Raw genomic sequence first — 24,266 nt, 5'->3', positions numbered from 1 at the left:
TATAAAACACCACCAATCCTACAGCAATATCGTATGAGCAATGACATAGAACCTAATAGATTTGTTAGGTAATACCTGACAATTTGTTATATGTACCTTTTTAAATTTTTCTTCTATAAATTTCTAAATTTCTAACAAAAGTAAAAAAACGGGATGATATTAAATTGTCCTTTTAAGTGTGAACTCGTAACACAAAACAGTACCTAGGCAATAAGTCAAGAACCAGCCAGAATTTGACGAATCTAACTGCACAATCAAATCTATCGTCAAAAACTACCTCTAGAACCGTCTATTTGAAGACTACAAAGTCCAGCAGCCTCCTCCAGGTGTCTTTCTTTGATGTTTTTAAACAATTTCAAGTGTTCGCAGAAAAAAAAAATGTTAAGTATTGTATGTATAGGAAAGGACAATTTAATATAGCACAAAAAACGGTTTGGAATATTTCATAACACAAAAAATTACCCAAATCTATACGGAGTTATTATTTAAAGTTTCAATAATACTAAGATGTGGTATACTATAATAATAATATTACTTCTTTTCTGATTTTGAATGATGTATTATAATTCATTTAAATTATATAAATTCAATTAACCATCTAGAAATCGAAATATCTTATTCCATATATTTCTTTACTTTTTGTTTATGACATCAATCAAATAATAATACACATATCAATTATAATAAAAAATGATTAGAAATTCAATAAATTATCAATTACCAAAATTATCAACAAGTTTTTATTTAACTCAATTATCAACTATAAGAAATTTAGCAACAGCAACAACTGTACCAAGTGCAAATTCAAAATCAAGTCAATCACCACCAAAAAAAATAGATCATAATAAAGATGATAAATTACCAGTATCAAATTTAGATATGAAATCATCAAATATAAATCAAAAAAGAAAAAATTTTTTAGATATTAAAACCATTGTTTATGATAATGCAGCGATAGAAGTAAGAGATGATGATAAATTTTTAACAAAACCAGCTTATCCTCATGTTGGGTTTACAGAAGCAGGAGTTTATAGAGTTAAAGTAACTCATAGAATTCCAAGAACTTTGGGTGATAAAATAAGTTATCATGGTACAATGTTTTGTAGAAATTGTTTTGATTTTATAACTGGTTATAAAGCTTTACAACCTGGTGAAAATAAAGATAAATATAAGGGAACAAGATATGAAATGACTGAAGGAAAATGGTTAACAAGAGTTATATTTTTAGAATCTATTGCAGGAGTTCCAGGAGCTGTAGCATCATTTTTAAGAACTTTAAATTCTTTAAGATTATTAAAAAGAGATAAAGCATGGATTCAAACTTTAATTGATGAAGCTTATAATGAAAGAATGCATTTATTAACATTTATTAAAATTGGTCAACCTTCATGGTTTACAAGAACAATAATGTATATTGGTCAAGGAATATTTGCAAATGCATTTTTTTTATGTTATTTAGCTAATCCAACTTATTGTCATAGATTTGTTGGTTATTTAGAAGAAGAAGCTGTTAGAACTTATACTCATTTAATTGATGAATTAAATGATCCTGAAAAATTAAAGGGTTTCCAATCAATGTTAATACCAACAATTGCAGTACAATATTGGCCATCATTATCAGAAGAATCAAGTTTCAAAGATTTAATTTTAAGAATAAGAGCTGATGAATCAAAACATAGAGAAATTAATCATACTTTAGCAAATTTAAATCAAAGACAAGATAGAAATCCTTTTGCTTTACAAATTAAAGGTTTAGATAAACCTCAACCAAATTATGGTTTAGATGTTGTTAGACCAACTGGCTGGGAAAGAAAAGATTTAGATCTCTAGGTTATTAGAGAGCGAGTGATTAGGTGCTCTGTTTAAAAAAATTGGCTGTTGAGTGTATAAAAAAAAATGAATAATGTAATGAGATTTTTCAAATGATAAACGGGGGAAAGATATAGCGATTGGGATAGTATCTTTAAGATGAATTCTAGATTTATGATATTCTTTCATTCTTATCAGTTTTTGCAATAATTTTTTTGCTTTATATTTTTTTATCCATAAGTTCCATAACTGCTTTCTCTCACAAAAAAGAACACAGTTTTAAATAATTTAATCGTTAAATCTTTCTTCTCCTCAAATACAACCCACAAAAGCCTGTAAATGAAAGAATATAAAATTATTAGATGAAATTTAGGGAGGTATATATATATATTTCTGTTATTCTTTACAATTTCAAGATTTTGTATCAAAACTTTAAAATTTTATACTTTTTAGCCTATAGACTAACTAATTATCGATAGTTTAAACTATTATTCGATTAAACTTACTTTAATTATTGTTTGATGAATATAATTTTCGTAAAAAATTGTTTAAAGTATGATAGACTAGAGTTTAATTTTAAAATACCATGATCATTAAACACTAATAATGAAACTTCTTTATAGACAATCTAGTGAAAACAATACTAATTTCACAAAAATTTAATCATGTTATATATTTTTCTTTAATTTCGAGATTTCGAAAATAATAATTGCTTCATCAAAAATCCTTTTCGCTGAACAGTTGTTTTTATCTAATCTAGAACCAAATAAATTAAATAAATTAAAACATGCGATAGGGTTGACGGATCAGATCAAATTTTTTAAATTTCTTTGCTTTATTTATTAAAACGTTTATTTTTTGGGTTATTTTGAAAATCAAACAAGATGAACATTATCTGCAAAAGAAATGAAAAAAAGTGGGAAAAAGGGGGGAAAAAGTTGATACTAATTTAAAAAATTTATTAAAAATAGACTAAACTACTTTTCTGTCTCATACGAGTAGAATTCATCGTTGAAAAGAAGCCATCTTGCTTCTCTTCATATTGAATTTTAAAAATAAAGAGAATTTCAGTACTTTTCTGTGATTGTTCGAACTAAAAATCGATTAAAACTCTCCTCTTTAATATTTAGTCTAGATTGTGATTAAAATTGATCAATTATCAACCACTATTATTGCTATATAAGCTCTAATTTCATTCATTCAACAATCAATGGGGTAATATTTAGTTCAACTAAAACACAAAAGTTGCCCCTTAATTTTTTATTTTTTAATATTTTTTTGGCGTAATGTATCACAATAGGAGTATTAGTACTGAATTAAGGTATATTCTCTATGTATGTATGTACTTATGTAATGAATTGCGTTTTTTAGAATAATCTATTGAATCAATATCACTTTGTTAATTCTAACTTGTTTTCCCTAGTGGGTTACGATTTTATAAGGTAAAGCAATGGTTTTTTCATTACTCAAAAATTAAAAAATATAAACCAGGTCTTAGATCTAGATCATGAATTGAAACTCATAATTCTTTTTTTTTTTTCATTTGGTCGAATTAGGTTTATAAAATTTTAGATCCGGAATATTTTTAGTCAATTAAAGGGAACAATCATAATAATTTTTAGTTCAATCTATTGTAATCTTGACTATACTTTCTCTATGTGGTAGAAAATGCTCTATTTTAATAATTTTAAGCAATCAATAACTGTTGAAAACTAACCCCCAATTTTTTATCAAATGAATCAAGTATAGCCGCAGACTTATTTCTATTGTTTTAAACTGTTTTAAATTTTAAAACCCTGATAAATTTCTTAAGTCGAAAATCATATCATAGAGTTAAGATTTTAACAATTTAATAATTAGCCTAAGTTTATATGAACTTAGATTCCGAGATATAATAAAATTAGTCTCCAACAAAACCTTAATTACAATCAGCTGGTTTTATAGTAGAGTATTTAATATTTATTGTTTAATTATAATGTTGAAAAAAAAATAAAAGTGAGGATCTTTACTCTTCTAGTCAATTTGATTGATTCTAAGTTTTAAAAATCTGGATATCTGTTTAAAGATAAGGAAAATGGAAATATGTTGAAACATTCAATTCAATCATTGGCTTAGACTTTTCTATATCATTTGATATAATCTGAATTATCTTAAAATAAGGTGTGTAAAGAAATCACTTTTGTGTTGAGTTCAGTTTTTTTTTGTGTTACTTTTTAAATCAATAGCCATTTTTTTTTAATTATATCATAAATCCATTAATTAATTAATACCTCTACATCATACACATATCCATTTTAGTTTAACCTTAATTTTGCAGCTTACTTGTTAGATACATACCATGCAACCAATATAGCTCCTTATTGTCATGGTTGTGGTCTCACATTTTAAAATGGCTATCTAAATCGAATACAACTGAACTATACTTGAACATGGGATTGGGATTAGATTTTGAGTTACTTTATTGCCCATGGTGAATCTAGAACAATCGAGAAAAGAATCGTTTTATAAAATGATCTAAAAAATTTAAAACATGTGTGAAGAGATTAAAGTGTTATCATCATATCAAGAGACATAATTTTATTACCTTATTCAATTTTTTAGATAATTCGATAAATAATTTTCCATTTTCGACTTATTGATCAAAAACAGTTTTCCAGTCAATTTTGAAAAAAACTGTTAGATGTATAAAGGACTAGGGGGGTGAAATTTATGTTCTAATAACTAAATTAAATGATAGCAAATATTAAAATTGGTTTTATGTAACAATTCACCTAATAAAAAAGATTGTTATGAAACTGAATGTCATGACAAGACAACGTTTTTTTTTTTTATTTTAAAGTAAATTAACCAAAATGTATACCAACTTAAATCTTTAAAATTAATTTAAATAAATCTTTAAAAATACGTTTAAGTTTAGAATAACCGATCTATTTTAGATTTTTATGAATTTTTATGTGGATATTTGGCAACTAATTCTACTAATCTACTATTAATTTTGATTGAGATAAAACCATAAATCCATTTTAAAACAATGTAAATAAGTTTGATACAATATGTTCTGAAATCCTGGTATCCAATTTGGAGATTGATCACCTTCTCCTTCTAATTTTCTTGAGGAATCTATCAATTTATAAATACAAGTTGAATTCTCCATTTTTCAAAAACAAAAACTCTCTCTTTAAAATTAAGATCATACACAGATATAGTAAATTTAATATTTTGTTATATCATTCATCATAAATCAATTAAGACTGAGATACAAAGTTTTTAGTGGCTCGGTACAAGATTCCAACGTGAGAAATAATCAAGATTTAGGTCGGTAGTATAAATTCCCATTCACAAAGTTTAGTACTACTACGACGCAAAACTATCAACTAACACAAAAATTAAATATTTACAACTTTAAAACCAAATTTTTTTTTTTTTCCAATACAGTTTTCATTTCCCTTTTTCTTCCTTTTTCCAATATGAACATGACATCAGATTATAGGGATCCTTTGATTGATTTATTAAATAATTCAGTTGATTCTCCTCAAGATCCATCAAATACTACAACAACAAACACATCATCAACAAGTCATCATTTAAACATTAATACCAATAGAATATCAACATCTGATGATGATTTACAATTTATAAATAGAAATAATGGATTTTTAAATAATGGTAATGCAGCAGCAAATGCAGCATTAGCAGCCAATCATAATGCTATTTTCAATAACAACAACAACAACAACAACAACAATAACAACACTTTTCAAAATTATCATCAACAACAAGCTTTACATCATAATCAACAACCGCATCCTTATGATTATTCTCAAAGTCTTACACCTTTATTAAATCATCATCTGTTATATGATTTAGAAAGCAATAATAATAATCATTTAAGAATTCAAGAATTAGAAGATTCCCCTCCTCAAGTAAAAACAAGACAACAACATCAAAAACAACAACAACAACAATTATTAAATCAATTACAACAACAACAACAACAACAAAAGGAAGAAGAAGAACAAAGCTCAAAGCAACAACCTCATTCACAACAAAATGGAGCATCAAAACTTGAACAACCTGCCCCAAGATCACCAATATTTGATTTAGAAAATGGTCATGATTTACAATTATTTAATAATGGATTGAATAAACAAAGTTTAGATTTTCAATTTCCTGATATGAAACCTTTAACAAGTCCTTTTAAACCATTATCATTTGATTCTACTATTTTAAATAACCATTTCCAACAGCAACAGCAACATCAGCAACAGCAACATCAGCAACAACAACAGCAACATTCACAACCTCAAATTGGTCCCATCCCACCACCAAATAAAAGAAAAAAAGATAGTACTGCTCCAAAAACAAGACCAGCATTTGTAATGAAAATTTGGTCAATGGTAAATGATAAATCAAATGATGAATATATAAGATGGAATGAAGATGGTAAAACTTTTCAAGTTTTTAAAAGAGAAGATTTTGTTCATAAAATTTTACCAGCTTATTTTAAACATCAAAATATGTCATCATTTGTTAGACAATTAAATATGTATGGATTTCATAAAGTTCAAGATATAAGTAATGGAACATTACATCCAAATAGTGAAAAAAATGGAGGAGATGAAGTTTGGCAATTTGAAAATCCAAATTTTATAAGGGGAAGAGAAGATTTATTAGAACATATAGTTAGAAATAAATCGGTATCACATGAAGAAAATCAATTAACTGATCCAAATAATCAACAACAAAATAATGAAATGTCCCTCGTTTTATCAGAATTAAATCAAATTAAACAAAATCAACAAAGATTAAATGAAGAAATTTTAAGAATAAGACAAGATAATCAAAATATTTATAATGCAAATTTTATAACAAGAGAAAGAGCAAAAGCTCAAGAAATTACAATAAATAAAATTTTAAAATTTTTATCTGTTGTTTATAATGATAATAATACTCCAATAAAAGCTCAAACTCAACCACCAGAAGATTTAGGTGATAACCATAATAATAATCCACATCATAATCAACAATTATCTCGTCAATTTGGTAGTAATAACACGAACAACAACAACAACACCACAAACAATGATGAATTTAATTTTAATCATTTACAAAGAAATAATCCAGTATACCAATCACCATCATCATCATCAAGTTCATCAATTTTTAATCCAACTATAACAAAGAAAAGAAGATTATTATTAGAAAATAGACCAAGTGTATCAAGATCAAAATCATCACCAACATCAATTGAAGAAATTATGAGACATAGAAATAGTGAAAATAATTTAAATAAAATGCATAATCAATTATTAAATAATGATTTACAAATTAAAAATTTAGAAAATAATATTGAAAATTCAAATAATATTGATCATTGGATAAATGTAATATCTGAAAAACAAATTCAAGAAAGAAATTCCATATCAAATCAAGGACAAAATCAAACTCAACCAAATGAACAAAATCATCATCAATTAAATGGTAACCTAGATCATCATCATTTACAAGATCATCAATTTCCATTTGCCATAGAACATGAAAACAACAACAGCAGCAACAATAATGATGAATTTAATGTAGATGAATTTTTACAAAATACAAATACTCCAAATTCAATTTCAAGTCCATTAAATATAACAACAACAACAAACACATACAATAATCCTCAACAACAACAACAACAACAACCTCCATTACAACAAACTTCTTCTTTTTCAAATGGTAATAAAAAAAGAACAATTAGAGAAATTCATGATAATAATGATATATGAAGAAATGATATAGCTAATACTACTTTTTTTTTAAATTGATATATGATAATATGTATAGTATACATTGTATATAATATTCTGGTTAAATAATTTTTTTCAATTCTTTTGTGATATAATATATAATTTTATACATGTTAATATAACTTTTTAAGAACTATGATATACTCTAGAAAGACTTAGGAAATATATTCAAAATTTCTCAATCGTCGATTGTATCGGACAACTTAATATAGCACTTTTTTATCACTATTATCAAATTTTTTTGTTAACATTAAATTTTAGTAAGTAAATCAAGTTTAATAAACATTTAGGTATTAAGGGAAAAAATTTGTATTTTTCGTTTTATAAATTAATAATCAATATAATTTGTTATCTTTTGAAATTAATCTTTTCATTGGTGTTCTATTAATTCGAAGGTAGGAATTGAAATTTCAAACAAGTATATCATTTGGACATAATTTAATACTCCTTATGAACTACCCTTGAGGAAAGCAACACATAACTACGAATAATCTAATTCGTTGTTACGTGTTGCTTTTCTCAAGGGAAGTATTACATCCAGATGATAAAGTTTTGAATAAATATATCTGAAAACCACTAGCTCTAAATTGAAGTAAACGTTTGCTGAAATAGGATCAAGTTTCAAATGTTTTCTGATCTCATATAAAAACTTTTTCCATTCAAACCCATTTAAAAGGATACCAAGATATTTGAATTGATAAGTTGAAATATGCTCAGTCTTTTGAATTCCACTGGTAACCATAATGATTGTTCCTTAGTAAGTACTAGTGATTTATAAGGATAATGATTTGAATTAAAGACCCGACGGAAAGCATTGTTCTCTTATAAAAGAGATTTGCAGAATATAAACAATCATCCTTGTGGATTCACAGCTAAATAATCTTCAGGTATTGATTGATAAAGATCACTGGGTCATAAACTTCAAAAGTTAGTAGAACACAATTGGATCCATATGTATGAGCCAAAGACAAACATGATTACTACCCCCTATTGGTTAAGACTTGCTCAACTTCTCAATTTCTTTTGCAGTGCTTCCTCTTTTCTAAATTTTGTTATAATATATAAATAGTTCATTTCGATATCATTTAAATTGAAAAAAATGAGTGGATTTAGATACTATGATGAAGCCTAAATTTAGTATAACAAATTATATACGTGGGAAGTTATTTTCTATATCTTTTTATTCCATTACGAAATAATAATACCGGTTTGCCTTGCTCGTAATAAACTTCAACAAATTCATAGTCATCCAAGGTAATAAATTTAATTGATTTTTAGATTTAATACATTTGAGTTAATGGAAATAGTTTAATGATATGGAAAAATGGAAATGTGATATCTTTGGGTGGTAGTGTATCATCAATCAAAAAGGACGATATGAAATTTATTTATTATTATTATGAGTATCAATAATATTTGTTGAATCTCTTTGTTTTATTTAAACAACAGTAATACAAAGTATTTAATATTAATACATTATACATATAAGAGAAAGAGAGCGAGAATTAAAGAGATATACTTTATTACATTAAAAAAATTTAACATGAAATTCATATAAATTTACTTTAATCAAATACATATATCATATCACTTACTAATCAATAGGATACTCATTCAAGAAGAAGATAAAGAATAGTTTAGTTTTTACTCAAAAGAAAAACTGAATAACTTAAACTACTTACTCATGATGTCTTCTGGAGTAATAAAACTAGAAAATAACAACACTAATAATGATTCAAATTCAAATGATTCAATAACAAATAATAATAATAATAATAATAATAACACCAATGATAAAAAATTAAAGAAAAGAAAATATTCAAGTTTTGGTTGTAGAGAATGTAAAAGAAGAAAAATTAAATGTGATGAAGCTAAACCAGAATGTTGGCAATGTACAAGATTAAAAAAACAATGTTCATATCCTGAAATTGGTGAAAAAGTATTAAGAGTTTCAAAGAAGAAACAAAAATTACAAGAATTACAAGGTCAAGGGCAAGTACCACCAGCACATGTACAACTACTACATCCACATCAGCCAAATCTACTTCCGATAACTAATAATCAACAACAACAATCACATCAATACAATTTACAACAATCAAATCAAATAGAACCGAGACTTTATAATGAAAGGCAACCAAATGATCTAAATAATCATCAACAACAACTACAAACTCAGCCACTTTCATCATCACAACAACCATATGATCAATCATTAATTTATAGAGCAGGAATTACTAATATAGCATATTCAAATCAACCAATACTACCTAATCCATATCAAAATAGATCAAATCAATATCAACCTTTTCAACATCATTTATTAAATCCATCTGATCAACAACAACAACAACAACCATTACCACAACAACAGCCACCACAACAAGTTAATCTACCACCTCCAAATATTCCAAATGCTTTATTATACAAAAAAGGAACACCTAAAGTTTCATCAAACTTAAGCAATTTATTAAATAATAATCAAGATGGTGGTTGTTGTAATAATAACAATTGTCATAATGATAATATGAATAATACAAATAATAATGAAAACAATCAAAGTCCAACTAATACAGTCACCACCACCACCACAACTACAAATTCAATATCTCCACCTTTTTCAAATGATGATTTAATTGAAGTTTATGAAGTAAGCGACCTAAATTTATTAGCAAATGATTTACATAATATGGTTAATGGAATATTATATAATATGACTGATTCAGCAAAAGCCAAAAGTTCAGAAACTCAATTAAAACCTCCATTACAAAATGATATAGACACCACCAAAAAAAAATTACCCATAGATTTTATTCAATTAGAAGATCCCAAGAATCAAATTTATATGATTGAATTTTATAATAATTTTTCAAATATTGTTTTGCCCTTTGGATCTTATGATAAAGAAACAAAAGAATTATATAATCCTGCAAGAGATATTTTATTAACAAGTGCGTCTCATACAAATTATGTATTAGCTGCTTTATTAGCAAATGGTGCATGGTCCAAATATAATTTTACGAAAAATCCAGAAGATGAAGAATATTATTATTTATATTTAAATGATTGTTTAAAAATGTTAAGTCCTGCTATAGCAGATGATAGTAAATTAAGTTCAAATATTGAAAGTATATTATTAACTGTATTATTATTAACTGCAGCAAATGCAGCAAATCCAAAACAAGATTGGAGACCTCATTTAAGAGGTGCAAAAGATTTATTAATGAAAAGTTCTCATAAAAAATTAAAATATTCAAAAACTTTTGTATTTTGTAAATGTTGGTTTGTAACTTTAGAAATCTTGGCAAGTGTTAGTTCCAAAAAAGGTGGGACATTACATACAGATGAAGATTTTGATGAAATTATTGATTTAAGTAGTAATTATGAAAAAAAAATTTTAAAAGATTTGGGATTAGTATTAGAAAATGGATTTAATATAATGGGAGGATATAAACATGAATTATATTGTTTATTTAGAGATTTAATGAAAATTTTAAATAAAATTAGAAATCAATCTTTTAATCCTAAGGAGTCATTAGAATATATTGATTTATTTAATAAATTTTATAACCAATTAAACTATTATGATAATGATAAAAATTTAATACCAGTAAGTTATGAAAATATTGAATGGTTAAAAATTTCACATAAATCTTATGTTTATGCAGCATTAATAACTATTTTGTTAACATGTTTTGAAGAAAATTATCAATCACCACAAATTCAATCATTAACAAATGAAATTATAAAATTAATTAAATTTGTTAATGATTATGAACCAACTAATACAACAAAAAATAAAGAAATTATGTTTTTACAATGGCCAGTATTAGTTGCTGGTACGAATCTTATGAATAAAGATGATAGAGAACTTATTATAAAATTTTTTAATTTATCTTCAAAAGTTGGTTCAGGAGGTGCATTATTAGTATTAAAAAGAATTGAAAAAATTTGGTTAAAAAGAGATGGTAAAACTTTAGATTCAGATGGTTATGAATCAGAAGATTTAGTAAGTTATTAAGTATCAAGTACATTGTATAATTATTTTTTAAAAAAATTTGTATTATTATTATTCTTAAATCATTAAGCATTACATTCTAATAATTCATACCAATTCAAATTACCACCAGCTAAATTTAATTGAGTATTAAATACATCATTATTGTTTTGCACTTCTTCCGTAGTTTCAATTGACCAATTAAATTTACCTTGTAATTTCATATTTTGTAAATACCAACCAATTCTTTCAGCTCCAATTCTAGCACCATCTAAATTAGCAGATGTAGGACCAATTGTTAAAGAAGCATTTTTACCAATCAAGAACAATGGAATTTCATTATTCCATTGTAAATTATCTGTTAAAACTGGAAATCCTTGTTCAATTTCAATTGGATATTGTTTGTTTATCAGATTTAAAAAATTTAATGAATTTATATCTGCTGTTATACCAGTTGCAAAATATATATAATCAATATTTTTTAATTCTATATCATTACTTAATTTTAAATTCCAATGATTATCAACCCATTCCAGTTCAACGATGCTAGTTTCAGTAAACCATTTAAATTTATCACCACTCTGCTTTAAATGAATCTTTAATTTTTTATAATATTCAGGGTTTATACTACCACCTTCTCTTGCATTATTAATCATTTTATATTTTAATTCATTTGAATCTAAATTATAAAAAATTGATTTTTTAAAATTTTTAAATTTTGATACCCAATCTAAATGAAAATCAAAATGCTTGATCTTGATCTTGGATCTAAATAAAAGAGTAACTTGTGATACCGTGGGGTCATTACAAGCTACATGAGCTAATTGAGCTGATGTTAATCCACCTCCAACAATTACAATTTTTTTCAGTTTTGGATTTTTGAAAAATTGATCATCTAAAAATTTAACTTGATTAGTGAATAAATGAGTAGTATGACATGTGTTTTTAGTTTCTTTAAATGGTTTGATTGGATAATTAATTTTACCTTTATGACCACTTGCAACAACTAAAAATTTGCACCCAAATATTTGACCAAATTTTGTCTTTATTAAAAACCCCTTACCAATATTATTTTCATCATATTGTAATAATTTATATTTTATATCAATAACTTCATCTTTAATAATTGAATTTCTCAAGTTATATCTATCAACAATAGATTCACAATAATCATGGAAAAGTGGAGTTGAAGGTCTATAATAATCTTTCCAATCTCTTTGATTTATATCAATTAATCCACTTGGTTTCTTATTACCTCTTTTTTGTTTTAATTTATGTTTTGAAATTTCTTTACCAACAACATTTTGAATTTCCATTAATTCTGATTGTCTATTTGAGTTGTGTGCATAACTTATCATTCCATCAATATCTAATGGATCTAAATGGAAAAACATTGGACTTCTCAAAAAGGGAATTTGACATGCATTAAATTGATTATCCCATTGTCCAATAAATTTATTACTTGTTTGATCAATAATTAATAAATCCAGTGATTTAAAACTCGATGAATGATAACAACTTTTACAACCTAATTTATTTGATTTAAAACTTCTTTGCTTTAACCAATGAAATCTTTGATGTTCATTATCTGTATATAATGATCCTGGAGTTGATTCACATAATCTTGATGCAATTGCTAATCCACATGTCCCTCCACCAACTATAATACCTTCAAAAAATTTATCATTATCTACAATTATTGGATCTTCATTCATCTTTTAAGTAGTTTAGAGACTACATTTTGTATATTCATGTTGGTAAACAAGGTTGATATATATATACACTATATACAAATTCCGAAATTTCAAATAACCACTATAATTAACCACACAAGTTAAAAAAAAAATATTATTAATCTTCATAATCTTTTAAAAATCCTTTAATTAAAGCTAATACTCCAACTGCTCCTGGATCAGGTATACCACCTTCAACTTTAAAATCTTCTTCATTAACATAACTTGATCTACCAAATGAGGCATGTAAATTTTTTGTTTTTTCACAACCTTTTTCAGCAGCTTCTAAGGCTTTGTTTAAGTCTTTTGTTTCATGAAGTGTATCTATAAATGGCTGTAATGTATCAATTAATGTTCTTCCTCCAACCCTTGCTTTAGTATATTTAAATAATCCTTCATGTAATGCTTGATATAATGAATCACTTATGGTATTTAAATCAATTTGATTTGATTTATTTAAATATTGAACTAATGAAGTCAAAAAAATTGCATATAATCCACCTGATGTACCACCCATATTATCTTCTATTAATTCAGTTATTATTGATAATGAAGCAACAGGATCATTTAAATTATTTTGAAATTCTTTATTTTCTTTAAAAGCTTTTAAAATTGAATTGGCTCCGCTAGCTAAAGTTTCACCACAATCTCCATCACCAACTAATGTATCATAATGTGTAATTTTTGGTTCATATTCTAATAAATTATTTAATGCATTTATTAAATTTTTTTTAAATTTTTCTCCATCAATTCTTAAATTAGAAGTCAATAATTCTTGATGATCCATTGGTGAATCAATATGATTTTCAGACAGTTTTTCCCATAATTTTGAATCATAAGATTTTGGTTTCCAACCTGGTGCATTAGTTGGTTCATCTAAATATTTAATTATATCTTCTTGATTATATAAATTATTTGCTTTATTAATATTTGTTAAATTAAGTAAAGTTATTGAGAAACCAGGTGAATTGAAAGAAGTAACGAAATCACTTATTAAAACTCTTTTTGGTTTTCTTTTAAATGGTAAATTTCTCAAAACATGTTCAGTAATTAAATTTAATTCAAAAGTTGAAGTACCTCCAATATTGTTAATAACTACTATATAATCATCATCAGGATCAAATTCAACATAATGATAATCTTTATCTTCAGATGAAATTAATTGTATTAACATTTTTTTAATTAATTCATCAATATTTGGTATTGGTTTAATTTTAGTTCCAGGTTCATTATGAATTCCTAAACCTAATTCTATTTCATTTTTCTCATTAAAAATTGTAGTCACTTCATTTTCTGATTTTCCAGGTACTGAAGTTCTATCTAAACTTGCACTTAAAGTAACTAAATTATCATTTATTAAATGACCTAAATTTGCAATATCTTTTAAACTAACATTTTCATCTTGAACAGCAGCACCCAATATTTTATGAATTATTGCAGTACCAGCTAAACCTCTTCTTCCAACCATTTTATTTTGTTCTTTACCTACAGCAACATCATCTCCAACTAACACAATTTCAATTTTATAACCTTCATTTTTAGCTCTTTCAACAGCTAAACCAAAATGTAATACATCACCAGTATAATTTTTAACAATTACAATTGTTCCCTTTTCTTTATTTGATTTAGTTTTTATAGCTGTTAAAATTTGTTTAGTTGAGGGTGATGCAAATATTGAACCACTAACAGCTGCATCTAATAAATTTGTACCAACATAACCAGCATGTAAAGGTTCATGACCAGCACCTTTGAGATAAGTTAGTAATTTAATTAATGAATTGATAAGCTGTAGTTCAATTATACATACCACCTCCACTAATTAATGTAATTTTAGATTCAGAATTTGAATGAGGATTAAATATAACTTTTTCAGAAGGTATTAATTTAATATAAGGATTTGACCAAACAAGTCCCTTCAATTGATTAAGAACTAAATCTTCACCTGTTTCATATTTCCAATGTTTATTTAAACTCATTTTCTTTTGATAATTGAATACTTATAACTTAACTTTAAGACTATGTTGATCCAAATTATATATAACCTACTTTCTAACATATTTTTGAATAGTTCGTAATGGTTGATTCTATATGTCCGACTTTGTACTATTTTTCATATAATTTTTGTGGAGATCATTAAATTACGTAATTATGCATAAGTATATGACATATTACACAAATTTATAATTGTCACAAATTATGATGATACGAAATTGAATAAAACGCGGTTTTTTTCTTCATAGTAGTTAAGAAATGAACTTCAGAACTGTTTTAGAGAAACCAGTTCTTGTGCTAGCATTTTGTCCTGATTACATGAAGAATTGAAAAGCAAAGAATTGAATAAATGCCATTAATCCCGTGATTCATGATTTACAAATACATTTGGATGTTGTAGTCAATTTATCAATTTTGAATTTACGTGTTTTCTTGCAAAAAAAGATGCTGATCTTTATGTTTATATTTTGAATTTTTGCAATTGTAAACAAACAAATATAAAGAATTTTGAATTTTACAAAAATTTAAATATTTTGTTGTTTTATCCTTATCATCATCATTATCAAATGTCAACCATGGAACCAGAGAAAACCGGTTATAAAAATTATAGCAGACAAAAGTTATTGGAAATTGTTGATGAATGTAGAGAAGCTCCTGCAGAACAATTAAGACAATTGAAAAGATTAAGATGTGATGAGTTTGATATACCAATTAGAACTTTAAATACATATTTAAAATTAGATCCATCAATGATGGATATTGAAAAAAGTAATGAAAAATTAACAAGATTAGAAGAGAAAGAACTTTGTAATTATTTAATGGAAGCAGCTCAAAAAGGTGTACCTATAGATGGTAAAACATTGATGTTAAGTGCTATTAATCTTCTTCAAAAAAGAGATCCAAAAGGTTCATTGTCACCAGGATGGTTAAAATGATTTTATAACAGACATCCGGAATTTCAACAGTCTCAAAATGAACACAGTGTGGAAGGAACAAGTGTGAAAGATACAGATTCAATTAAGTTATGGTTTGATCGATTTAATAAAGAAGTTCAAAATAATAATTTAAAACCAAATCGAATTTATAATATGGATGAAACAGGATTTGGTCTTAAGATCCGCAATGAAGAATTTCCTTTAAGACATATAAATAATGCTAATAGAAAAATCTTAGAAGAACCTAATGGTCAAATTATTACTGTGATGGAAACAATTTCAATGACAGGTGAATTATTAAATCCTTTTATTATATTTAATTGTAGACTTCATACTTCTTGGTTTTATAATATTAAAAATGTATTTGATTGGAAATTTTCAGCTACTAAAGAAGATTGGACAATGAATGAAATAACTATGGAATGGCTTCGTAAAGTATTTATACCTCAATCAACAGCAAGTCCAGATCAGCCACCAGTTGGATTAATTCTTGATGAACATGTATCACATAAATCAAAAGAAATTTTCGATGTTTGTGAAGAGAATAATGTTATTTTAATTTTTATTCCTTCAAATTTAAGTAAAAAACTTCAACCTTGGGATTCAACACCATTTAAAAATTTAAAAAATCAATATCACTGGAAACTTAATGAACTTGATCAGTTTAGGTATGAAAAAAAAATTGAAAGGGCTGAATTTTTAAAATCTTATCAAGATGTTCGTGTTAATGCAATAACTCAAGATTTTATTATTAATCGTTGGAAGAAAACTGGTTTTTTTGATAACATTGTTAGAGTTAATAACTTAGAATCATCAGAAATATCCAATCAACCAGAGCTGATGGATTTAGATCACAATGTTAATCAATCAGAGCTGAGTGACTTAAACCATACTGATAATTTACCAGATTTGACGGACTCAACCCTCGTTGATGAAGATGAAGTTTTAATTGAATTACCACAAAAAAAGGGAGATTTAGTTTCATTATTTTTAAAATATGGTGAATCAGAAGAAATTCAAGAAGAGATAGTAAGAAAAGTAGAAACGGAGTTTTTTCATTTGAGATCAAAAAATCAATATTATGATGATCTTAAATTAAAACTTCAAAAGGAATTGAATGAAGCTAATGAAAAATTAATATCATTAGGTGAAGAACCTGTAATAGTCAATTTAAATGGTGAAAATGAAAGAATTTTGATAGATGAGGATTAGGATTACAAAGTTCATTTTTATTTTCAAAAATGAGGATATTTCCTAGCAGTATGTGGAACAAAATGCAAAGAGTAGATGGTTACTCAAGTGCAATAAACTCACCATATTTATCTTCAGTTTGTTTCACGATCAACGACAATTCATAGGCATGTCAACAAATTATAGGCATGTCAACAAGAATGAACAGTATTCTTGTAAGAACTTGACGTTACTGATAGATATTTTTCGAATTGATGACTCAAGATCATCAATTTCAGTGATATTAAACTCATCTGAATCAATGACGAATTCTGTTTTAACAAACACAACAATTGTTTCGAGGTTGGTTCGAGAAAATGGCTATATTTGTTGGGTGATTAATTTGTGAATTACAGATTTTGCTTAATTGGGAGAATTTGAAAAGAAAAGTGGTGAAAGACCCGGTACTTTGCTAAGGTGATCGACCTTATTTGAGTTTTACTTATTGAAATCTGCTTTATATATTTTTTATATTATAATACAGCTTTTTTGTAACAGTTACTTTTCTAATGTTTCAAATCTATGTAAACTTTGAGTTTCGTTTGTGTAATCTTTAAAAAATTAACAAATTCAGTTATCAAATCAATAATAAAACAATCTTGCACTATTAAACATCAAATTCATCCAAGTTATTACTATTTTTACTGTAAAGAATTCCATCATGAATTATTATGTCAATTCCAAAAGTTAAAAAACGAACATATCTGTTTTTTGGATGTAGAGAATGTAAAAGAAGAAAAATAAAATGTAATGAAGGAAAACCATCATGTTTTGAATGTACAAGATTAAATAAACAATGTTCATATCCTAAAATTGGTGAAAAAGTTAAAAGAATATCTAAAAAGGAATTACAAAATAATGTTGAATCTACAACTACTAAACCTTTGAATATATTGATGTATAATGGACCTAATAAAAAGAAAAAGAAGAGTGATGATAAAGATGACAAAAAAGAAGAACCACAATCTGAACAACAACAACAAGATCAACAACAAGAACTTTACCCTTATAGTGGTATCAATTCCAAAATTTCGTCAAAACCTTTTCCACATAGTAATATTAGAAACCCACCGGAAAGTAATATAAGAAATCAACCGAAACCTATACAAGAAACAAATTTTTATCAAGCTCCATCAATTGAAACAACTCAAGAAATTAATCACAATAATGATAATATTCAAAACCATACCATTAATCAAAATCAAGTAATTGATCAAAATCAAATTGTTGATCCAACATCTTTATTAATTGGTGATGTTTATAATAATGATGATTTAAATTTATTAGCAACAGATTTAAATAATTTAGTTAATGATATTTTATTTACTTCAAACATGGATCAAGCTCAATATAATCAAGATTTTTTTGATCCACTGACTATAACTACTCCATTTATTGATGATATACCAAAATTTATACCAGTTGATTTTATAAAACTTAAAACTAATGAAGAAAAAAAATATTTACAAGAATTTTATGATAATTTTGCAATGCAAATGTTACCATTTGGAGCTTATGATAAATTTATTGGAAGATATTCAAATCCTATACGTGATGTTATTATGAAATATGCAACTGAACCATTTTTATTATGTGCTGTATTATCACAAGGTGCAAGATTAATTTATGAAAGAGATAATGATAGTCAAGATTTTGAAAATTATGGAAATTATTTATCAACATGTTTAAAATTATTAGGACCTGCATTAAGTAGAAATAAAGAAAATTTAGTTGTTGATGTTGAAACTATTTTAATAACAGTTTTATTATTAGCATCATCAAATGCAAGTACTGAAAAACAAAGTTGGAGACCTCATTTAAAAGGAGCAAAAGATATTATATTAAAAGCTACAACAAAAAAACTGTCAACAACTATAACATTATGTAAACTTTGGTTTGCAGATTTTGAAATTTTAGCTGGTCTAAGTTCAAATTTAGGTGGTACTTTACAACCAAAAGAAATTGATTTAATTTTTAATTTTGAAGATGAATTTGTTCAATTAGTTTTAAAACAATTTAATTTAATTCAAGATAATGGATTTTGTGTTATGACTGGTTATCATTTAAATAGTTTAAGATATTTAAGAAATTTATCTGATTTAATTAGACAAGAATGTGATTCTTTTAATTATCTTGAATTAATTAATGGATTTTATCAACAATATCAAATAACTTATATATCTCGAGATTGTAAAGTTGACTCAACACTTCAAAATCAATTAACAGAATTAATGGATACAATTCATAATCCAGATGGTTCAATAACAATAATAAGTTGGATGGATATTTCTCAACAAGCATTTTCATTAGCTGGTCTAATTACAATATTTATAGATATTTTAAAAAATCCTCCTGAATCTTCACATGTTAAAAATTTAGTTTCAAAATTAATTGGATTATTAAATTTAATTGAAAATGCAATACCTTCAAAAATGTCTTTCCCATTTGGATTTTCAATGATTCAATGGCCCATATCAGTTGGTGCAATAAATTGTTTAAATAAATCTCAATTCTCATTAATTGAAAAATTTTTTAGAATGTGTTATGATCAAGGTTCATATACTGCTAATTTAACATTTGAAAAAATTAAAAAGACATGGGAAATGAGAGCCTTGGGTGTAGAAACTAAACATGATGATGGTTCAAAAATTGATAGAATTGTATATTAGTTTAGAGAGGAGTCGTGTTTTAAATTCATGATGTACTTTGGAGTCTTGTCATTCAATCGTCAATGATTGTAGCTTAGCTTACAGATCGTATCGAACCTTTGTATCTCTTGACTTCAACTTCAATGGTGTTATATCTCTCTTTTCGTAGACTACTTAAATAGGTATACCCATTATTATAAAATTATTTCTGTTTTCTTACAAAAATGGGAAATTATAGCGATGAGAAATAATAATTCTAAAAATTGCAACAAACACCTTTAATCATTTAAGTTTTTGAAACAAATCTTTATGACCAGAACACCGACACCTTCAAAAACACCACCACCACCAAGTTCATCAAAATCATCAAATATAAAACAAGAAGATGAAGTGAACCCACCTCCAAAGAAGAAGAAAAGACAAAAAACTTTTACAGGATGTTTTACATGTAGATCAAGAAAGATTAAATGTGATTTAAAAAGACCAAGTTGTGAAAAATGTTTAAAAGCTAAATTAACATGTGCCGGATATGATGTAAATCTACGATGGTCTTTACCTATAGAATATGTTCCTTTAAAAAATGGTGATGTTAAATCCAAAACAATTAAATTCCCAACTTTAGATGGAACGATTGAGAAAGATACTAATGGTACTACTACAGGAAATGTACAACCTGAATTTTTTCATAGAAGATTAGTTGAATTTGTTAAATGGCAAAAACCTTATACTACATATGAAGGAATGGATCAAGATTTAGCATTTTTACAAAGTAATAATACAACAAATAAATTAAATAAAGAAAGTGATACGATTTTTAAAGGAGCATTTGGAGTCTTTTTAGGTTCAAAAAGAAGAAAGATTGATTTGGCTCCTAAAACTTTGAAAAGAAAACGAACTACTGAACAAATTTCAACTCCAGATAGTATGAAATCGAATACAGGAGTACCTTCGTCTTCTTCTTCATCGTCAGAGACACAACAGTCACAACAGTCACAACAACAGCAACAGCAGCATCAACAACAGCAACAACCACAAGATCAATTTTGGTTATCGAATGAATTAAAAGATGCAGCATTAGTCACAGCAGCAGCCTTAAATACTCATTACCTAGATATTATGAATAATTTTGATCAAAATGGAAATGTAATAACTCAAACATCAACAACTAATTCAACATCTACACCATCTACATCTACGCAAAATTATAATCTGGATTTATTCAATTTAGTCTTTCATAATAATAAAAATCATCAAAATTTTAATATTGATCAAATTCCAATAACAAATTCATTAAATGATAATGAAAATTTAATTGATCCAATATATTATTCAAATTTTTCAAATTTTTTTTATAATAATCCTTATCAATTAAATGAAAATTTAGAAATTCAATTATATACTCAAACTACAGATATTGATGAATTAGTTGATGGTGATCATTTAAATGATAAAAAATTATTAACATTCATAATGAAACCTGTTCAAAATCCAATTAATTTATCATTTGACTTAACTTTACCTTCTCATATTGGAATTCCATTAACTGCATTACAAGTTCAACCATTAACAAGATATTTATTAAATTATTATGTTACAGAAGTTGCTGATTTAATGACTGTTATACCTCTTACAGAAAATCCTTGGAAAGCTATATATTTTCCAAGAGCATTAATGGCAATTGGTGAATTATCAGCATTAGGTAAAACAACAAATGCAAAAAATGCTTTATTAAATGCTTTATTAGCAGTTTCTGCATTTAATTTACAATCAAAATTTCCTAAAAATTCAGAACCAATGAAATTTTATTTAAATTTAGGTATAGCATTAAGAAATCAAGCAAGTTTATATATTAAAAAATTATTAAATATTCAAAATAATAATGTTCAATCCGGTATTGAATATTGTGTTAAAAATGAAAAATATAAAGATGTATTATGTGCAGTTATGAGTATGATTAGTGTTGATTTAGTATGGGGAACAATGCAAGATACAAATTTATATATTTCTTGGTGTGGGAAAGTTATTGTTTCTAAAATGTTAATAAAGAAAAAATTATCACCAAAAGCTAAAATATTACATAGAATTTTTTCTTCATTAAAATTAATTCAAGATTCAACATGTCTTAATTTTGATAAAATAAATGATTTAAGTGGATATGATGTAAATGGAGATAAATTTACTTCACAAAGTAAAAATAAAATTGATTTTATAATAAATAATTCATCATCATTAAATCTGAATAGAACGACATCACCAAAATTTGTTAATAAAAAATTAATCAATACTAAAAAGAATGATGAAAATTTTGCAACTGATGCATTATATGGTTTACCAAATTCTTTAATTATATTATTTAGTGAAACTGTTGAATTATTAAGATCTAAAATTTATTATAAACATACAAATACTAAATTAAATGATTTTGATTATAAAGCTAAAAATTTAGAAACAAAATTACAAAATTGGAAATTAGACTGGGAATTATTTGAAAAAGATAAAAATCAAAATACTGATGATAACATAGATTATGAAGATTTAAATTTGAAATTTTTTTCATCTATGCATCAAGTAACTTATCATCATATAATTTCATTTTATCATGCATTAGTAATATATTTTAAAAGATTTATTAAAGATATTGAACCAATTCATTTACAAGATAAAGTAATTAAAACATTAAATCATTTAAATTCAATTCAATTATTAATTGCAAAAGGTGAAGCATCATTTATACCATTATTTTGGCAAGGTTTTATAGCTGGTTGTGAAGCTATATCAATTGATTTACAAAATGGATTTAAAAAATGGGGAAATGATATAGCTCAATATTTAGGTTCATATTGGGGAGCAAGACAAATTATGTTGGAAGTTTGGAGAAGAAAAATGAATAAAGAACCAAAAGATGATTGGGTTAATGTTGTTAAAGATTGGGAGATGAACTTAATGTTAAATTAGGTAAATATTTTGTGGACTTTATAGTTCAGACTTAAAGATATTAATAAAAATGAAATTGCTCATGGTATATCCGATACAAATGATTCATGTGTGGTTTGAGAAGAGGTCAAGAGGTATTTTCAAAATATTCATACCAAAATCAACGTCTTGTGTGCTTATCCACTAATGATTAACGAATCCGAGCTACTGAGAGTGTTCATAAGTTTTGTTCAAATTTTCTTTTGGTGGAACATTAAACATACTTAAGGAAAGATGTGTTAACTAGTTGGTGTAGACAAAAAATTTACACGGAAAATACCTCAAGTATGAGAGCTTCATATCTTGTCACTAATTTTTATCCAGATCTAGGTTACAAAGTCTAAGATCTTAAAAAACTGTTTTGGATGCAGGATCTAAAACAAAAATTTTAGCATATCAATTGTCAATTATAAGTGCACACAATTTATCATTCAAATTTTCAAAAACTTCATTCATAAAGAAACATTATCATTTTGAAAATATGTCTATCGCAGGATTATTCATTTTCGTGATTTTAAGTATTGTTTTAATTTGGGTATTACGGAAGATTTATCAAGAAATCAATGATTTTAGATTATTTTTCAATGACACTACATCATTAAAGGAACAGCTCGACAATTTACAACAAAGTGGCAATTCACCCACTGCTCACACTATTGGAGGAACTGATGCTGCTGGTCAAGAATTTGTTACTTGGGAGCCTGCTTCTCATCTGTCTGCTTTAGATCTGTTTGGTTTAAAAGAAAGAAATATTGAATTAGAAATTTTGGCACCTGATGAAGATGGTGATGGAACGAAAATGAGACAAGAATATTTGACAAAGCTTTATCAAGAAAATCAAGAGAAGTTGGGAAAGCTTACCCAAGAATATAGAGATATGCAAATCATATGCATTATTGGTTTAATTGGCATGGCTGTAGGATTAATACTTATGATGTCTGCGTTCTATTTGGGAGGTGCTCTAGATATGTAATATATGTAGTAACAATATATACAACTAAATTTCTCTTACATAACAATTTTACATTTCCTTTGAGTATATTAAGACGTAAATACCAAAAATCAAGCTTGATTTTCTAATTGTTCAAATACCCATATAAATGAGGAAAATAGTCTATTCAAGTTATAGATTGCCTGAAACCAACTATTTGTCACTT

General features: G+C 26.0%; 10 protein-coding genes across 10 annotated transcripts; 8 read left to right on the top strand and 2 right to left on the bottom strand. All coding sequences in view use genetic code 12, as the record gives it.

The window, feature by feature from the left end:
* Positions 1-690: 690 nt before the first annotated feature.
* Positions 691-1,830, top strand: AOX1 (Aox1p; the record flags this gene model as incomplete). The annotated part of the gene is made up of 1 exon (XM_051758917.1): positions 691-1,830. The coding sequence occupies one exon, from the start codon at positions 691-693 to the stop codon at positions 1,828-1,830; it is 1,140 nt and encodes a 379-aa protein (XP_051613282.1).
* A 3,446-nt stretch (positions 1,831-5,276) lies between these two features.
* CTA8 (stress-responsive transcription factor) lies at positions 5,277-7,580 on the top strand (the record flags this gene model as incomplete). The annotated part of the gene is made up of 1 exon (XM_051758916.1): positions 5,277-7,580. The coding sequence occupies one exon, from the start codon at positions 5,277-5,279 to the stop codon at positions 7,578-7,580; it is 2,304 nt and encodes a 767-aa protein (XP_051613281.1).
* A 1,705-nt stretch (positions 7,581-9,285) lies between these two features.
* LYS143 (Lys143p) lies at positions 9,286-11,622 on the top strand (the record flags this gene model as incomplete). The annotated part of the gene is made up of 1 exon (XM_051758915.1): positions 9,286-11,622. One exon carries the CDS (start codon positions 9,286-9,288, stop codon positions 11,620-11,622), a length of 2,337 nt encoding a protein of 778 aa, XP_051613280.1.
* A 62-nt stretch (positions 11,623-11,684) lies between these two features.
* KGF55_004052 (uncharacterized protein) lies at positions 11,685-13,313 on the bottom strand (the record flags this gene model as incomplete). The annotated part of the gene is made up of 1 exon (XM_051758914.1): positions 11,685-13,313. One exon carries the CDS (start codon positions 13,311-13,313, stop codon positions 11,685-11,687), a length of 1,629 nt encoding a protein of 542 aa, XP_051613279.1.
* A 136-nt stretch (positions 13,314-13,449) lies between these two features.
* DAK2 (dihydroxyacetone kinase) lies at positions 13,450-15,307 on the bottom strand (the record flags this gene model as incomplete). Its single annotated transcript, XM_051758913.1, has 2 exons — positions 13,450-15,077; positions 15,139-15,307. The coding sequence occupies 2 exons, from the start codon at positions 15,305-15,307 to the stop codon at positions 13,450-13,452; spliced, it is 1,797 nt and encodes a 598-aa protein (XP_051613278.1).
* A 582-nt stretch (positions 15,308-15,889) lies between these two features.
* On the top strand, positions 15,890-16,258 carry KGF55_004050 (uncharacterized protein; the record flags this gene model as incomplete). The annotated part of the gene is made up of 1 exon (XM_051758912.1): positions 15,890-16,258. One exon carries the CDS (start codon positions 15,890-15,892, stop codon positions 16,256-16,258), a length of 369 nt encoding a protein of 122 aa, XP_051613277.1.
* Positions 16,259-16,411: 153 nt separating this feature from the next.
* KGF55_004049 (uncharacterized protein) lies at positions 16,412-17,470 on the top strand (the record flags this gene model as incomplete). Its single annotated transcript, XM_051758911.1, has 1 exon — positions 16,412-17,470. One exon carries the CDS (start codon positions 16,412-16,414, stop codon positions 17,468-17,470), a length of 1,059 nt encoding a protein of 352 aa, XP_051613276.1.
* A 689-nt stretch (positions 17,471-18,159) lies between these two features.
* LYS142 (Lys142p) lies at positions 18,160-20,157 on the top strand (the record flags this gene model as incomplete). Its single annotated transcript, XM_051758910.1, has 1 exon — positions 18,160-20,157. The coding sequence occupies one exon, from the start codon at positions 18,160-18,162 to the stop codon at positions 20,155-20,157; it is 1,998 nt and encodes a 665-aa protein (XP_051613275.1).
* A 288-nt stretch (positions 20,158-20,445) lies between these two features.
* Positions 20,446-23,091, top strand: ARG81 (Arg81p; the record flags this gene model as incomplete). The annotated part of the gene is made up of 1 exon (XM_051758909.1): positions 20,446-23,091. The coding sequence occupies one exon, from the start codon at positions 20,446-20,448 to the stop codon at positions 23,089-23,091; it is 2,646 nt and encodes an 881-aa protein (XP_051613274.1).
* A 499-nt stretch (positions 23,092-23,590) lies between these two features.
* On the top strand, positions 23,591-24,082 carry KGF55_004046 (uncharacterized protein; the record flags this gene model as incomplete). The annotated part of the gene is made up of 1 exon (XM_051758907.1): positions 23,591-24,082. The coding sequence occupies one exon, from the start codon at positions 23,591-23,593 to the stop codon at positions 24,080-24,082; it is 492 nt and encodes a 163-aa protein (XP_051613273.1).
* Positions 24,083-24,266: the final 184 nt, after the last annotated feature.

The sequence above is a fragment of the Candida pseudojiufengensis genome (genome assembly GCF_024610245.1).
Source record: "Candida pseudojiufengensis strain CBS 10847 chromosome Unknown scaffold17, whole genome shotgun sequence".
Lineage (NCBI taxonomy): Eukaryota > Fungi > Ascomycota > Pichiomycetes > Serinales > Debaryomycetaceae > Lodderomyces > Lodderomyces pseudojiufengensis.
The sequence above is the reverse complement of the archived record's forward strand: the minus strand, read 5'-3'. Positions and strand labels throughout refer to the sequence as shown.